This window comes from Elephas maximus, chromosome 19, assembly GCF_024166365.1.
Source record: "Elephas maximus indicus isolate mEleMax1 chromosome 19, mEleMax1 primary haplotype, whole genome shotgun sequence".
Classification (NCBI taxonomy): domain Eukaryota; kingdom Metazoa; phylum Chordata; class Mammalia; order Proboscidea; family Elephantidae; genus Elephas; species Elephas maximus.
In genome coordinates, this window is record NC_064837.1 from 30,012,681 (window position 1) to 30,029,925 (window position 17,245).

At 46.7% G+C, this 17,245-nt stretch overlaps 1 protein-coding gene across 3 annotated transcripts in view; it reads left to right on the plus strand.

Moving 5' to 3' along the window:
- UNC45B (unc-45 myosin chaperone B) overlaps positions 1 to 17,245 on the plus strand; it is a 33,042-nt gene that overhangs the window by 4,771 nt on the left and 11,026 nt on the right. The window contains exons 5-13 of one of the 3 annotated variants that reach the window (XM_049860165.1): positions 822 to 989; positions 2,589 to 2,757; positions 5,402 to 5,572; positions 8,356 to 8,527; positions 12,600 to 12,900; positions 13,993 to 14,087; positions 14,274 to 14,419; positions 14,675 to 14,676; positions 15,617 to 15,757. In XM_049860165.1, coding sequence (XP_049716122.1) covers positions 822 to 989; positions 2,589 to 2,757; positions 5,402 to 5,572; positions 8,356 to 8,527; positions 12,600 to 12,900; positions 13,993 to 14,087; positions 14,274 to 14,419; positions 14,675 to 14,676; positions 15,617 to 15,757 — 1,365 coding nt within the window. The remainder of the gene's footprint in view (positions 1 to 821; positions 990 to 2,588; positions 2,758 to 5,401; positions 5,573 to 8,355; positions 8,528 to 12,599; positions 12,901 to 13,992; positions 14,088 to 14,273; positions 14,420 to 14,674; positions 14,677 to 15,616; positions 15,758 to 17,245) is intronic. The other 2 variants (XM_049860164.1, XM_049860166.1) reach the window with 2 other exon arrangements.

The window sequence follows — 17,245 nt, forward strand, 5'->3', positions numbered from 1 at the left end:
GGAGGGACTTAGGAACCTTCTAGCTCAACTGCCTAACTTTACAGATGAGGAATCTGTGGCCCAGAGAGTGTTGTGACTTGCCCAAGGTCATACAGTTAGCGTGTAGCAGAGCCAGAGCTCAAACCCAGGGGTTTCTAGTCTCATCCAGTTCTCTCTCTGTCCACCACCCTTCACTTTCCTGAGGAACCCTACAACTTCAGGTTACCCTGAACAGGTAAACAAACCAACAAACAATGACAAACCATCCTATACCCATAACCTGTCACCATGGAGTCAATTCCGACTTATATTAACCCTATAGGACCCCATAGGGTTTCTAAGGAGCAGCTGGTGGATTCGAACTGCCAACCTTTTGGTTAGCAGTTGAACCACTGCACCACCAGGGCTCAAAACCATCCTATAGGAACTCCTAAAGGAAAATAATTCTCCACCTGAAAATTCTTCATTTTTCTACTTTTTTTGTAGTCCTTATCCGTAAGCACAAATACAGTTTTATTTTAACACAAACCCAATCCGAGTGAATGTAAAATTCTGATTCTGCTTGCCAATGTTTTTTCCAACTTGTTTTGTAGTCTGCTTATTTATGACTTTAATGGCTGCAATATATTTCATCAAGTTCATCTTTATGCAAGTTATTTTGTTTCCTCTTTTGAATTATGTTCTTGGGCTAAGTTTCCAGGAGTAGGACTATAAATTCAACAGATAAGAAGATGTTTTGAAGACCCCACTCTTGGAACAACCCTTGTACTTGGCCCAGGGCCAAGGTCTCAGCAGCCATACCTCCCTCCCTCAAGGCCCTCATTGTCTCCTCTCTCCTCCAGGCTGCCAACAACCTCATTGTCCTAGGCCGCGAGGAAGCGGGCGCTGAGAGGATCTTCCAAAACAACGGAGTGGCCCTGCTGCTGCAGCTCCTGGACACGAAGAGGCCTGAGCTGGTGCTGGCCGCAGTGCGGACGCTGTCGGGCATGTGCACTGGCCACCGAGCTAGGGTGCGGACCTGATGTGGGGGTGCTTGGTATAGGATGGCTGCCCATCCAAGGATCGGGAGGATGACCTGTGGGCAGGGCTGTGGCTGGAATACACAGACTCTGATGCGAAGGCTAGAGCGTTCTTGGTTGTGTGACTCTGGGTTCAACAGAGAGCATGCCCCTCCTTCTCCTTTGAACTGGAAATGAGTTTAACTAAGCAAAGGTAAAGGAGCCCTAGTGGTGCTGTGGTTAAAGCCCTTGGCTGCTAACCGAAAGGTTGGCATTTCAAACGCACCCACCACTCTGTGGTAGAAAGATGTAGCAGTCTGCTTCTGTGAAGATTTACAGCCTTGGAAACCCTATGGGGCAGTTCTACCCTGTCCTATATGGTCACTAGAGCCGTGAGTTTTTTTGTTTTGAAGCAAAGGTAAGATTACTGAAAGTGGTTTATAAGACAGAGTGGAAGGCAAAGACTATGACAAACAGAAGCAAGAGTGGTTAAGCTGAGGGAGGGGACACTGATCTCTCCGGACAGTCAAGATGCCCCTCTTTGTCTGTTTTTTGGTTGATGGCCCTGATGGCACAGTGGTTAAGAACTTGGTTGCTAACCAAAAGGTCAGCAGTTCGAATCCACCACCTGCTCCTTGGAAACCCTAGGGCAGTTCTATTCTGTCCTGTTGTTTTACTATGAGTTGAAATAGACTTGATGGCAATAGGTTTTTTTGTTTGTTTGTTTTGGGTTGGTGGGGGGGGATACCCAAGATTGAGAGAGAAGAGGTAGCGCTGGGCAATAGAAATATAATGTGAGCCACATGGTGTGTAATTTCAAATTTTCTTATAACCCGTTGCCATCAAGTCGATAGTGACCCTATAGAACAGTGTAGAACTGCTCCAGTAGGACTTTCAAGGAGTGGCTGGTGGATTCAAACTGTCGAACTCTTGCTAAGCAGCTATAGCTCTTAACCACTGCATTTAAAAAGTAAAAAGAAATAGATAAAACTAATTTTAATAATTTATCTTATTTATATATAAAAAATATTGTTCCAACATCTAATATAAAAATTATTTCTGAGATATTTTATGTTCTTTTTTGTCATACTGTTGTTATTGTTAGTTGCCGTTGACTCAATTCTGACTCATGGTGACCTCTTGGGTTACAGAGCAGAGCTGCTCCATAGGGCTTTCTTGGCTGTGATCTTAACTGAAGGAGATCGCCAGGGCTTTTCTTTCTCGGTACCTCTGGGTGGGTTTGAACAGCCAACCTCTAGGTTAGCAGTCCAGTACAAACTGTTTGTACCCCCTAGGGACCATTTTGTCATCAAGTTTTCAAAATCCCGTACGTGTTTTACACTTCGGGCACGTCTCAGTTTGGGCTCCACATACAGCAAGCGCTCAACAGCTGCATGTTGCTGGTGGCTGCAGGAACCGATGGTGCAGCTGTAGACCTCTGGAAGGAGGCGTGACTTGTGCCAAGGGCCTTCCCAGAGAAACTTGGGCTGCCTGGGCTCATTTCTTTACTGCATGGAGTGGGGCGGAGGCAGTTATCATCCACCTCCTAGCCTGCCTGGCAGCCGGAGTGGAGGGGCAGGGGAACTGACTGTCATTCTTGCTGGGGTCTAGGCCACGGCGATTCTCCACGCAGTCCGGATAGACCGAATCTGTAGCCTCATGGCTGTGGAGAACGAGGAGATGTCTCTGGCTGTTTGCAACCTGCTCCAGTCCATCATTGACTCCCTGTCTGGGGAGGACAAAAGAGAGCACCGAGGAAAGGAGGAGGCCCTGGTTTTGGGTAGGACACAGTCTTTAGTTTTGGTTCAAGGAGGTGGGGGAAAGGGCGAGTCAGTCACCACCTCAGACTGGGCATTCCCTGTAAGTGGAGGTGGTCTTCTTTTATTCCTCCAACCTATTTATTTTCTAATTATGAAAGTAGCAGGCACTTACTCAATACATTTGGGAAAATATAGAAATGTGTAAAGATGAAAAAAGTCCCTGTCATCACTCCTTTCAGATAACCACCATTAACACTGCCATGCATACATCTGTCTGTCTGTATAGGTAGACTTAACAAAAGTGGAATTCTACTGTGGATGGTTTTGTGTCCTTTTATTTCTTTACTGAACATTATGTTTGAGTATTGTATACCATTTAATATTCTTAAAATATTTACTTTGGCTTTAATAATGATTGATTTTATGTTTATTTCTTTCATACGTGTATGCATACGTAGACTCATGCCTCTTCCTGCAAATGTAGATCCTAAGCCTAATTTTTTTTAATTGCACGTTAGAGGAAGGTTTACAGAACAAACGAGCTTCTCATCAAACAGTTAGTACACACATTGTTCTGCGACGTTGGTTAACAACCCCACAACGTGTCAACACTCTCCCTTCTCAACCCTGGGTTCCCTGTTACCAGCTTTCCTGTTCTCTCCTGCCTTCCAGTCCCTGCCCCAGGGCTGGTGCACCCCTTTAGTCTTGTTTTGTCCCATGGGCCTGTTCAATCTTTGGCCGAAGGGTGAACCTCAGGAGTGACCTCATTACTGAGCTGAAAGGGTGTCCCGGAACCATACTCTCAGGGTTTCTCCAGTCAGGCCAGCAAGTCTGGTCTTTCTTTTTGAGTTGGAATTTTGTTCTACATTTTTCTCCAGCTCTGCCCTGGACCCTCTATTGTGATCCCTGTCAGTGCAGTCAGTGGTGGTAGCCGGGCACCATCTAGTTGTGCTGCAGTCAGCCTGGTGGAGACTAAGCCTCATTTTAGAAGTTCTTCCTTTGGTTGGAAGGGTCACAGAAGGCAGGTTCACTCACAGAAAACTTGATTTTTAATAACTTACGTAATATTCCATTGCGTGGACGTGTCATGACTCATTAACCAGTTCTGTATTATTGGAGATTTAGATGGAGACCTGGATTCCTTGGTATGTCTCTGACTTAAGACGAGCAAGCCACTTTCCTCTCCTGAGCTTCTGGTTCTCCACTATAGATAGCATCGCAGCATTAGAAGGGACTTTAGAGGAATTCTGATCCAATTTCCCAATCAATCTGTGGGTCTCTTCTACCATATTCACGGACAAATAATTGCTCTGCCTTTGTTTGAATGCCTCCGGAATAATTTTCTAGCAGAAATATCCAGCTGCTGTTTCAGTTATCCATTGTGTGTAAGAAATCACCCCAAAACTTCTGACTTAAAGCAATGACCATTTATTATTTCTCAAAGTTCTGTGGGTTCTGCCAGTCTTGCTCGGGCTGCTCGTGCAATTGTGGTCAGATGGCAGCTAGAATAGTTGGGAGGTCCAAGATTCTTACTTGTGTGGCTGGCGGTTAGATAGATATGTTGACAAGGGAATCTTGGTGTTTTTCTTTGTGGCCTCTCTAGTCGCTCACTTGAGTTTCTATATAACATGGTAGCAGGTTTCTAAAAGGACAAGCCCCAGCTTTTTAAGGTTCTGATTTGTCATACGTGCTAATGCCCCATTGGCCAAAGCAAGTCACATAATCAACCAGGTGCCATTGTGGGAGGAGGCTATTCAAGAGCATGAATACTGAGAAATGTGGCTCTTTGGGGCCATCAATGTACAGTCTTCCACAACTTTCTTGGGAGATAGTGAATGTGGACAGCTGCAAGTAAATAAATAAAATAATTTATTTCAAATGTATCTCCTTGTAGTTTTCATCCATCTGCGGCCCCAGTTCGGCCCTCTGGAACCTTATGGAATAAATCTATTATCTCATCCTAGTGACATTATTTATTTGGAAACAAGCTACCATGTCTACTGCATCTTTCCTTCCCTAAGTTATACGACCCCATCCTTTCATCTGCTATTTATCTGACATGGTTTGAAACTCCTGTACTTTTCTGTCTGCTTACCTTTGGGCTCCAAAATAGAATGAGAATAAAAATCTCTGTGTCTCAGGGAGATCAGACAGGGCAAAAACAGAAAAAGGCACTTGCCTGTTAAGACCCACCAGTGGGCAGGGAAGTCCTGGTGCTGTAGGCAGAGAGTCTGAATCAGGCCCCCAGCATGCCTGAGTCTATGAGGAGCAAAATGTCTGTAAGGAGGATGAATTTCCTTTCTGGAAAACATTTTATTAAGTTAGTTTATTAAAAGCTGCATAAAGTGTCCCTGGACTCCTGCCAATCATTGCCTGGGAAGGGAAGCACTTTCTAAGAATCAAAGCTGTTCAAGGAGGAAATGGTCTGCTGTAGAAATCAGTGTTCAAGCAGTGGCTAGAGGATCCTTTAGGGTGTTGTCTGGGAATTTCCCTCCCTTTTAGGGAATTGGGTGGGATAGGGGACACTGTATGCTCCCAGGAAATTCAAATATCTAGGAAGCAGTAGATTCGGCATTTCCAGAGTCCTTCTACAAGCCTCAGCCATTCCTATCTATCTGAGGTTCGCTGTTCCTCACTCTTTACCTCTGTCCTCTCATTACTCAGATACCAAGAAGGACCTGAAGCTGATCACCAGCCACCTCCTAGACATGCTGGCCAGTAAGAAGGTGTCTGGCCTGGGCAGGGATCAGGCTCTGAATCTGCTCAATAAGAATGTCCCCAGGAAGGACCTCGCCATTCATGACAACTCACGCACCATCTATGTGGTGGATAATGGTGAGCAGGTGGGAGGGTTTGGGGCTCACTCCAGCTTTTTGAGTTTGTACCCGGGTGCCTGGCACTGAGCAGAAAGTGGAAGAGGTGTGGTCCTTGTCTGGGAGGAGACTTCAGTTCAGACTGAAAAGGCAAGAAAAGACATTTACATATTAGGATCCGTCATTGGGCTGATGTAGGTCAAGGCTCTGAATTCAGAACCTGAAAATACCCAGAAAGTGTCCAAACACACCCCAAAACATCAGAGTGGATACATAACAAATGAGGGCAAAAACCATACAGGACTCCTTCACCAAGTACAGGGCAACATTCCTGATGTCTCACAGTTGGCAAAAGATTTCACAGGCCTTATAGAAGGGGGAAAGTAGCATCAAGCATACTTTATACAAAGCACAGCAAAAATGTTCTAGAAAACATCCATTAACTTTGTTAACTCCAGGGTTTTCCTCTCCTGCTGAATCGGCTTCTTTCATTATTTAGGAATCATACCAGTGGCTTCAAAATCAGCTCCGATAGATTCTCCCGTGTGTTTTATGACATGTAGACCATACCTTGTTATAAAAGATTTAAATCAGCTTTTACCAGCTTGGAACGTATTATCTTTTGATAATTGTACTTCCGTTGTTTGGTTTCACAGGTCTCAGCAAAGTGTACCTGCAAGTACTTAGGCTTTTAACAAACTACTCTAGTGCTTAAGGACCTCTCCTATCTGCTTACCTTTTTCCCCTGGCCCTGGACTCCTCTGAGTGTATCAAGAAGGCTGAGCATCCACAATACAGCTCTTCTCTCGGCACTAGGATCTAGGCCCACCCATATGTTTTATGGGATGCGGAGGAGTGGGGAGCAATATTTGTTATTCTGTTCCTTTGTTTAAGGGCACCAAATGAACAGTACTTGGGTAAAAATAATGTGGATTTTAAAAACCTGTATACAAATGAAACGCTGCAATGCTGAGGGGTTATGTATAATACAGTCTGGGCAGGGAGACTTGGGTAGGGAGGTGATCAGGGTGTCAAGCCTGAAGGGAGTTTTTGGGTTAAGAGAGGGACAAGGACTAGCAAGGCGGAGGTCCAGAGTGTTCCATCAGAAGAGAAATGAGATGCTCAAAAGTGTGGGGGCAGGAATGGAAGGGAAGAGTAGGAGAAGAGATAGGGAAGGTGATGGAAAGTGGAGCAGCTGCGTTTGTTGGAGACCTTTGAGAGCCAGGCTGGGAGTTTCGTCTGGCTCAACAGGCCCCTTCTTATTACTCTCCAGCCCTGCCAAGCACTTCTAATTCCCTCTCAACACCCAGAGTTTCATGCCTCCCAGTGTTTACCTAGAATATCCTCCACTCACTTACCTGTTCTACCTGAGGTCTGGCCAAACTTAACTAATTATGAAGGACTCTGGGTTTTCTGGGCGCTGATTGGAGAGGGGGTGAGCACAGAACTTGGAAGGTGAGAGTTGGAGGGGTTCAGAGCTTCCAAAGCACCCCCTCCCCTACTTTACAAACAGCGACACTGAGGCCCACAGGGACTTGCCCAAGGTCACGCAGCAAGTCAGAAGCAGATGTGGGACCTACCCACCTCTAAAACCCTGGCTCTGAAATCAAGCCCTCTATTGCCCCAGAGGCAGCACAGTGTCACAGTTAACATCACCTGAGTGATAACTCGGACATTACTAGGAGAACGTCTGCATTATATCACTTGCAGCCACGTGACTTTGGGCAACTTGTTTGACTTTTCCAAGTCTTGATTTCCTGTTCCTGGAAAATGGAAGTAATGATTCCTTATTAGTAGGTTATTGATAGGATTCAATATGGTAAGATGTATAAAAAACCAAACCAAACCCAGTGCCGTCAAGTCGATTCCAACTCACAGCGACCCTATAGGACAGAGTAGAACTGCCCCATGGAGTTTCCAAGGAGCGCCTGGCGGATTCGAACTGCCGACCCTTTGGTTAGCAGCCATGACACTTAACCACTACCCCACCAGGGTTTCCAAGATGTATAAAGCTCCCCTAAATACTCAAATCGCAGCTCTGTTTTTATCCAAGTAAATCACCCCACATGTGGTATTATCACTCTGCACTTATCACACCTATTGTAACCTTTATATGCCTGTCTTCCCTATTGCACTGTGAGTTATTTTGGGTCAGGGCTGGTTCTTTAATTTCAGTGGCCAGGGCCTAGGAGGTGCTCATTTATTCATTCACTTAGTCATTCACTTACTTAACAAATGCCTGACTGTTGAATTAGCCTGATGGGTAACTGGAAACCACTGAAAATTCTTCAACAGAAGAGAAAGGAAGGGATGATAGTAATAATAGTTAATAGTAATAGCTAATATTTATTGAGCGATAGTAATGTGTCTGGATTGGCACTAAGCACTTCTCATACATTAGCTCATTGACTCCTCAAACTCCGTAAGGTAGGTAGTGTTATTCCCATTTTACAAATAAGGAAGCTGATGCCAAGGGAAAATCAAATATGAAATAATATTTGAAAAAGAATGTGCATCAACCCACAGAACGTCACCTTGTAGAGTCCTTTAAGATCAACTAGTTTTGATTTTGTAAATGCGAAAACAGAAGCCCAGAGAGGAAGGTGAATTGTGCAAGGGTATGTGCGTGCCCAGGTAGGAGCAGAGTCAGGAGTAGAACCTGGGTCTTTTGGCCCCATTCCAGTGCCCTTCACTGTGGATGAGCTGTGTGCTGCCTAAAGAGAGGGCTGGAGAGGGCTGGTGATAAGACAGTCCTGAGTGAGGGCACGTGTTGGAATCTTATACTTGCTGCTGTTTATCCTGCAGGCCTGAGGAAGATCTTGAAGGTGGTGGGGCAAGTTCCAGATCTGCCGTCCTGCCTGCCCCTGACCGACAACACCCGCATGCTTGCCTCTGTCCTCATCAACAAGCTCTACGATGACCTGCGCTGTGACCCGGAACGTGATCACTTCCGCAAGATCTGCGAGGAGTACATCACGTGAGTTCCCCAGAGGCCTGGGGCTGGGCTCTGTATTGGTTATCTATGGGTGTGTAACAAATAACCTCAGAATTTAGCAGCTTAAAACAACAATAATAATTGATTATGTCACAGTGGGATAGGAGTTTGGGAGTGGCTTAGCTGGGTAGTATAGACTTGGAGTCATTCAGGAGGTTGCAGTCAAGCTGTCAGCTGGGGGCTGTGGTCATCTGAAGGTTTAATTGGGGCTGGAATATCTGCTCCCAAGGTGGCTCACTTACATGGCTGGCGAATTGTTGCTGGCTGCTGACAGGAGGCCTCGTTTCCTCCCAGTGTGGACCTCCCACAGGGTAGCTCACTCACAGGTAACAGAGTTTAGGACATGGCTGTTGGTGAGAGGCCTCAGTTCTTCGCTCTCCAAAGGATGGCTCACTCACATGGCTGTAGGTAGGAGGCCTCAGCTCTTCACCATGTGGACCTCTCTACACACTGCTTAAGTGTCCTGACCTCATGGCAACTGGCTTCCCCTAGAGTGAGTAGTGCGAAAGAGAGCAAGGTGAAAGCAACAATGTGTTCTATCGCCTAGCCTCAGAAGTCCCATACCATCACTTCCGCTGCATTCTATTCATTAGAATCAAGTCACTCAGCCAAGCCTACATTCAAGAGAGAATTGGGCTCCATCTTTTGAAGGAAGGAGTGTCGAATAATTTTTAGGCATATTTTAAGTCTATTCCAGGCTCCTGTGGTTGAAAGGAACAGACATCAACTTGTCAAGAAGGGAGACCTGGATCTGTTAAGGCTTTAAGAACTGGGTGGCCTTGCAGAGAGTAGACAGAGGGCCAGGCCCTCAGCAGCAGGAATTCCTGAGTCTTCTCTTTGCTGCTCCATCATCCATGTGACTCAGATGCTCTCTCTGGGTCTCTTTTTCTCTTTATGTGTCTTCTCCCTTCTTTTCCTACTGCTACATGGCCTTTTAACTCTTTATTCCAATAATTCTCATATTTTATTGTGCATAATTATCACCGGGAGAGCTTATTCTAATTCCTGGGAACCCCTCTTCTATAACTCAGCAGTCTGGGGTGTGGCTTAGGAAGCTGCATGTTAGGAAAGCGCCCCAAGTGGGTCTTAGGTGGAGACACTGCCTCTACTCTGTCTTTCCTTCCTCTATCCCAGGAGTTTGGCAAACTTTTGCTGTAAAGGACCAGACAGCGACTATTTTAGGCTATGGGGGAAGGGTGTAGGCCTCTATTGCATATTCTTTTTTTTTTAACCCTTAAAATGTAAGACCCATTCTTAGCTCTGAGGATTTGGGAATTGGCCCACAGCTGTAGGTTGCTGATTCCTGCTCTGCCTTATAGCTTCTACTAACCCTGACTTTGGCTCACGTACGGCTCCTCATGGCGTTGCTGGTCTCCCTTTACTTCAGCTTCAGCTTTTACTGCTAACTTCTGGAGCCTCTCTTGGAAACCCTGGTGGCGTAGTGGTTAAGTGCTATGGCCGCTAACCAAAAGGTCAGCAGTTCAGATTCACCAGGCGCTCCTTGGAAACCCTATGGGGAAGTTCTGCTGTGTCCTATAGGGTCTCTATGAGTCAGAATCGACTCGACTGCAACAGGTTTGGGTTTTTTTTTTTTTGGTGTTAGGTATCATTTAGGAGGCCCTCAATGGTATAAGCAATGAAGCATTTGACTACTAGCTGAAAGGTTGGTGGTTCGAACCCACCCAGAGGCGCCTGGGAAGAAAGGCCAGGCAATCTGCTACCAAATAGTCACAGCCTTAAAAACCTTAAGAACAGTTCTACTCTGCACACATGGAGTCACCATGGATCTGAATCCACTCGACGACAATGATAACAACAAAAGTCACCTGGCTAGTCCTCCTTTGGGCAGTGCTTTTTGATGGAGGCCTCTGCCGGGTCAGCCTACAGCATGGCTGCCTCACTCAGCCCCCCAGACCCTAGGCCAGTCACCAGAGGCTGAGGGGGTATGGTCATTGCAGTCAAAAAAGCAGGCCCTGAGGCTGTCCCTCAGCAAAGGGGGAGGCAGCAGGCCCAGGTAATATACCCTGCATCTTCAGGTGCCAGTTTAAAGGGCCAGAGTAAAGCTAGCTGCTGTGGAGTCGATTCCAGCTCATGGCAACCCCATGAGTACAGAGTAGAACTATGTTTCATAGGGTTTTCATGGCTGTGACCCTTCAGAAATAGATTGCCCAGCCTTACTTCTGAGATACCTCTGGGTGGGTTTGAACTGCCAACCCTTACGATTAGTAGTCGACCGCTTAACAGTTTGTACCACCCTGGACTTAGTTTAATTATGAGAGACTCTGGTGGTCTGGGCACTGAGTGGGGGGGAGATGAGGCACAGGACTTTGAAGGTCAGAGCTGGAGGGGCTCAGAGCCTCCAGAGAGACCCCTCCCTCACTTTACAAACAGAGGCATTGGGACCCAGAGGGACTCGTCCAAGGTCACCCAGCAAATTAGAATCCAGGTCTCCGCCTCTTGGCGTGCAGTCTTCTGACTAGTCCACACTACCTTCTTTGACTTATACAAAACTGCAGTTCTGTCCTGATTCCCCAAATACCAACATGGACAGATGCCCAAAGGGTCAGAAGGCATGTCACCTCTGATGTCCCCAAACAGTGATTCTCCCACACAATAGACAATAATAGATTCTGAAAGCAAGGCAGAACCTTCCAGCTCATTTAGTCTGCACTCAGTGGCCTCAGGATGGGGATAGGAGGGATGTGGACCACACCAGGTGACACTGTTAGAGGGGGTGACACCAGAATGGCTGTCTATAAAGTTTTTGTGCAGAGTTTCAGCAGAAATTTATTATTTTTTGTAAAAATATCCTTGTAGTTAGTTATAACAAAAACATGTGTGAGTATACCTACAAGGATAAAACTCTATGCTAGCTTACTTTTTGAACCTTCTAATGCACTCTGGTCAGAGCTGCCATTATTACCCAATTACCGCGATGCTTCAAATCACGTGGTTTCATCTGGGCGGCGCTACAAGCACGCACTGTTGTGCTCCTTGCTGCTGGTGTTTGTATACTTGCTGATTTTGTCAGATTTTATGGTGTTTTAGCAACAATATTGTGGTAATTAGCATGGGGGTGACACCATGAGTTACCGCACTGAGTGACACCAACACTAGTGCTGCCATTTCCCACACTCTGAGTCGGCAGGGGAGGGAACTAAACCCAGACGGGGGTGGCTATCCCCAGCCACGTCATGAGCCAGCCACGTTGCAAGCGATACAGCTGCCAGGCACCACCTAGGCATGTCGTGGGGGCTGCTGTGCTGCCTGCCAGCCCCCTTTCAGGATTGAAGGGTCTATGCCCCCATCCGCTGGGAAAGCTGTCAGCTAATAGCTCTCAGCTGTCACCTCTCTTCTGGACTTGGCTTCAGCTGAGAAGAGCCACCCTACTTTTCCTGGGGCAGGTGGCATCCAATAACTTGTCCGTTGCCCTAACCAGGAACAGCTCAAAACAGTGTCCCAGCTCCAGAACTGTGTGCAGCCCAATGCCTACCTCTCCCCAGGTCTGCTTCTTATCCTTCCCCTAACAGGAGTCGATCCCGAGAGCTTTCCCTAATAAACTTCCTGCATGTGAATCTCCATCTCAAAGTGTGCTTCCTGGGGACCCAGCCTATGACACATCTTTTATGTCATTTAATCCTCACTACAATACTTTTTTTTTTTTTTTTTTTACAATACTAAGAGGAAATCCTGGTGGCGTAGTGGTTAAGTGCTATGGCTGCTAACCAAAGGGTCAGCAGTTCAGATCCGCCAGGCGCTCCTCAGAAACTCTATGGGGCAGTTCTACTCTGTTCTATAGAGTCGCTATGAGTCGGAATCAACTTGACAGCACTGGCTTTGGTTTGGTTTTGGACAATACTAAGACGTAGTAGTACTAGCCTCAGTTTACAGATCATGAAGCTGAGGCTCAAAGAGGTTCAGTGAATTGCCCGAATTCACACAGGACATGAGTGGTGCAGTCCAGATACAAATCCAAATCTGTCTGCCTCCAAATCCTACACCCTTCCCACTCCACTGGGCTAGTTCTCTTGACCACCCTTGCTCTCTTTTTCAGGGGCACGTTTGACCCGCAGGACATGGACAAGAATGTGAGTGCCATCCAGACAGTGTCGGGGATCCTGCAGGGCCCCCTCGACCTGGGCAATCAGCTGCTGGGGCTGAAAGGCGTAATGGAGATGATGGTGGCACTGTGTGGCTCGGAGCGTGAGCAGGACCAGCTGGTGGCTGTGGAGGCCCTTATCCACGCCTCGACCAAGCTCACCCGTGCCAGTTTCATCATCACCAATGGTGTGTCACTGCTCAAGGAGATCTACAAGACCACCAAAAATGAGAAAATCAAGATCCGCACACTGGTGGTGAGTGGGCTCACTATCTCTCTCTTCCCCAGTGCCAGGCACTGTGCCAGGCACCAGGAGCACCGGAATGAATGAGACGTGGCTCCTAATCTTGAGGAGCTCATGTTCTAAGGGGCACATAGGCCCATCCACAGGCCCCTGAGAACAGGGTGATAAGGTCTACCATGGACGGTATGCTGGGAGCTGTGAGAACATCAGTTCGGAACGGTGGATCCTGCGGTTTAACCTGAATATATCTGCCTCTGTGCTTGTGAACGACACCAGCACAGATGAGCTTTTGTCCAGAAAGAATTTTCAGAGCAAATTTCAAAAAGTCAGTTTATTTCTTCAGTTTCTGTACAGGAAACCCTGGGAGCATAGTGGTTAAGAGCTATGGATGCCAACCAAAAGGTCGGCAGTTCAAATCCACCAGGTGCTCCTTGGAAACCCTATGGGACAGTTCTATCTGTCCTATAGGGTCACTATGAGTCGGAATCAACTCGATGGCAGTGGGTTGGGTTATAGCACAGTTAAGGCTGCTTCCGTTTTAATTTTCTTGAAATTATTCTATTGATCTTTCCTTTTTCTTGTAAACATTAAAGATTTGAGTCATTGATTCATTTTTTTGTTCACATGAATTTTTTAAAACTAATTTTAACTTCTGCCCTGGTGAGTTTTCTCTCAAGGAAGAAATTTTTTTCCTAACATGAGTCTAGTTTTTCTTGGTTAACATTTTACATGTCTAAATTTGTTATCCACAGGACCTGATTTCTCTGCCAGTTTTTGCACAGTTTGGGATGTGGTTGACTTTATCTTGTGCTGGCTTTAAAAAATGGCACAAACAAAACATCCATGGAGTCAGGATAATGGGGGAAGAGGGCAGGGCAAAGACCTCCAGCTCTGTGGGTGTCAGCCCTAATTATCTGGAGAGATTAGGTAGGAGGTCTCTGAAGAGGTGCTGCCTGAGCTGGGTTTTGTATCAAATGTAGAGGCTTAGCCAGGCAAAGAAAAAAGGGCAAGGTGTTCCAGCCACACGGACCCATATGAACAAGGCCTTTTCCCTAAGCCTGGTGTCTGATCCTACAAATATCCTCTGTCTTCACACCTCTGCAGGGACTCTGTAAACTCGGCTCTGCAGGCGGGACAGACTATGGTCTCAGGCAATTTGCTGAAGGGTCGACAGAGAAGCTGGCCAAACAGTGTCGCAAGTAAGGGGCTTGTGTGTCCTCAGGTGTGGTATCTCCTCCTTCGCTTCCTTGCGGGCATCACCGGGGAGCTCTAATGGACTGCAGATCATGAAAGGCTCCTCACCAGCTGTCCACTGCCCTGAAGTCGCTTTACTCTCTGGACCCGAGTGCTGGCACCCTTCCAGCACCTCTCCCTCCCCTTTCCAGGTGGCTGTGCAATGCTTCCATAGACACCCAGACCCGGCGCTGGGCGGTGGAGGGCCTGGCCTACCTCACGCTGGATGCTGACGTAAAGGACGACTTTGTCCAGGACATCCCTGCCCTGCAGGCCATGTTCGAGCTGGCCAAGGCAAGTCTGGCCCCAACCCCTGACCTCAGGGAAGGCCTACTCTTCCCCCTAGATCCAGACCCACAGGACCTTCTGCTGAGCCTCGTCCTGACTCTGCCCCATACTCGCTGGATAAACCTGAGTTGGTCATTTCTCCTTTCTGGCCCTCATTTTACCTGACTGTAAAATGGATTCACAACTGTTTATGGCTTCCAGGCAGCGGGCGGATGAATAGCAGGACAGTATTTTTTCCTGGGGGCATTAGGAAGTGAAGTATGAGGGGTAGAGAGGGAGTGCCCAGCCTTTCCTGGGCTCCTCCCCTTCTCAGACTCTCCTGCCTTTCCTGGGCCAACTCTCTGGCTCTTTCTACCAGTAAAAGGAGGAGGTGTGGGAGAAAGTTTCCACCAGGGCTGAACCAGAGAATGCCCAGCTCCCACCCCTACCTGCATCCTGGTTGGACAGGAAAAGCATGTTGGACTTTGAAGAAGGCACAAAGTAAGGAACTACCCGCCCCCCCCCAACCCAACCCAACCCAACCCATTGCCATCAAGTCGATCCGGACTCGTAGTGACTCCATGTGTTACAGGGTAGAACTGCTCCATAGGATTTTCTTAGCTGTAATCTTTACGGAAGCAATTGCCAGGCCTTTCTTCTTTGATGCTGCTGGGTGGGTTTGAACCGCCAACCTTTAGGATAGTAGTCAAGCACAAATTTTTCATGCCACCCAGGGACCTTAAGCAAGGAACAGAGACTCCTAATCATACTTTCAGGGAATATGGGGTCTTGAGAGTAAACCCCAAAACAAACCTATTGCCATTGAGTTGACTCCTACTCATAGTGACCCTATAGGACAAAGTAGAACTGCCCCATAGGATTTCCAAGGCTGTAAATCTTCACGGAAGCAGACTGCGTATCTTTCTCCCAAAGAGCAGCTTGTGGGTTTGAACTGCCTTCCTTTCAGTTAGCAGCTGAGTGCTTAACCACTGCACCACCAGGGCTTCTCTCTTGAGAGTTTGGAGTAAATTTCTACCTGCCTTTTTTGAGCAGGACCAGGTTCCTCTCCTTCTGTGCTGTTTTTTTTTTTTTTTCACCCTCCAAGATGTAGCTACACCAGCCACACAGTTCCTAAATCAACTTACCAAGCCATGTGACTGAGCCATCTTGGAAGCAGAGGTTTGCTCTAAAGATTCTTTCCTGCCCCTCACCCCCGCCATGCCTCTAGACCAGCGACAAGACCATCCTGTACTCGGTGGCCACCACCTTGGTGAACTGCACCAACAGCTATGATGTCAAGGAGGTCATCCCTGAGCTCGTGCAGCTAGCCAAGTTCTCCAAGCAACACGTACCTGAGGAGCACCCCAAGGTGGGACGGGGTCCATTCAGTGTGGGGAGTAGTCGGTGTCACCAGACTGCCAAAAGAGGTGGAGGGGAAAAATAATGATGCCTGGGTGCTGTGCCGTGTGTGTTTGGGATGATTTGGAACAAGAGGACAATGATAAATTTTCCCACCAGGTGGCGCTCAGGTTTTTTCTTTGTTTCATTTTCTATGAGTCGGAATCGACTCCACAGCAGGGGGTTTGATGGGGTTTTTTTTTTTTTTTTTGGCTCCTGGAAAGGCAATTAATTTGTACTTTGAAGAAACAAATAGAGCCATGATGAGCATTTTTCAATTTATGTTGTTTATTTTATGAATTTTGGATAGTTTTATTTCATGTTTTTAACATTTACAAAAATTCGATTTTTTTTCCTCCTGGGGCATCTGGGTTGGGGACAGGGATGCTAAGCAGCGATAATGACGGGGAGAGGGACAAGGGTCAGCATTAACACAGATGTCACAAATCCCCTTGGGGTCCTCCCTGTGATTTCCTCCCTGTGTGGAATATGAGTACACACGTCCCATTTCCAGGCAGTAAATCATTTTGTTTTTTAAAAATGATACAAGTAATATGACCCAGTTGCAAAACAAACCAAAAAGTGAATAATAGAGAAAATAGCCATTGACAATTACCTTATTTCCGTATGACCACTGATGGCATTTTGATATAGTACCTACCAGAGATTTTCTTCTGCCTTGTGCATCTTTTTTTATTCATAGTTATAACCAGAATGTATTATCATTTTGTGCCCAATTTGGGGAAAATATTTGATGTGTTTTCCACACTGTTTTGTCATTCTGTGAATCATTTTAAAATATTGCATAGTATTGCATCCAGGCGAGGGGTGTATAGCATGTTCTGCTTTTGTGAAGTTCAGATGTGGCTTCTAGAGATTGCCCATGGCTGTCTCCCTCGTCCCAGCCATTCCAAGGATTAGCTGTAGGGACTATTCAACCCGGGGGTTGACTCTGGGTTTCCAACAAAACACAATCCATTGTTATCTGCTCCATCTGCGCCTTATCCTCTCACTCCCACCTACACCCCACTCCCTGTAATAGAAAGCCAGTCTTTTGCAAGAAAAATAATACATGGGTCGTCTAGCGTTTTAGATGATCATTGTTTTGTTTTGCTCCTCTGTAAATTAAAGAGCCTTTGGGAAATTCATTTCCTTACCCTATCAGCCCTCAGGCTCTGTATTCATATAGTACAATGTGCTGTATGCCCCTTGGCAAGCTCAGACAGAGGGAATTAGAAATGTATTACATTCTCGTTGTGGCTGTAACAAATTACTGCAAACATGGTGGCCTAAAACAGCTCACATGTATTCCCTTACAGTTCTAGAGGTCAGAAGTCTAAAATCAGTCTCACTGGGCTAAAGTCAAGGTGTCGGCAGGGCTGGTTCTTCCTGGAGGCTCTAAAGGAAGGATCCTTTCCTTGCTTTTTTCAGCTTCTAGAAGCTGTCTGCATTCGTTGGC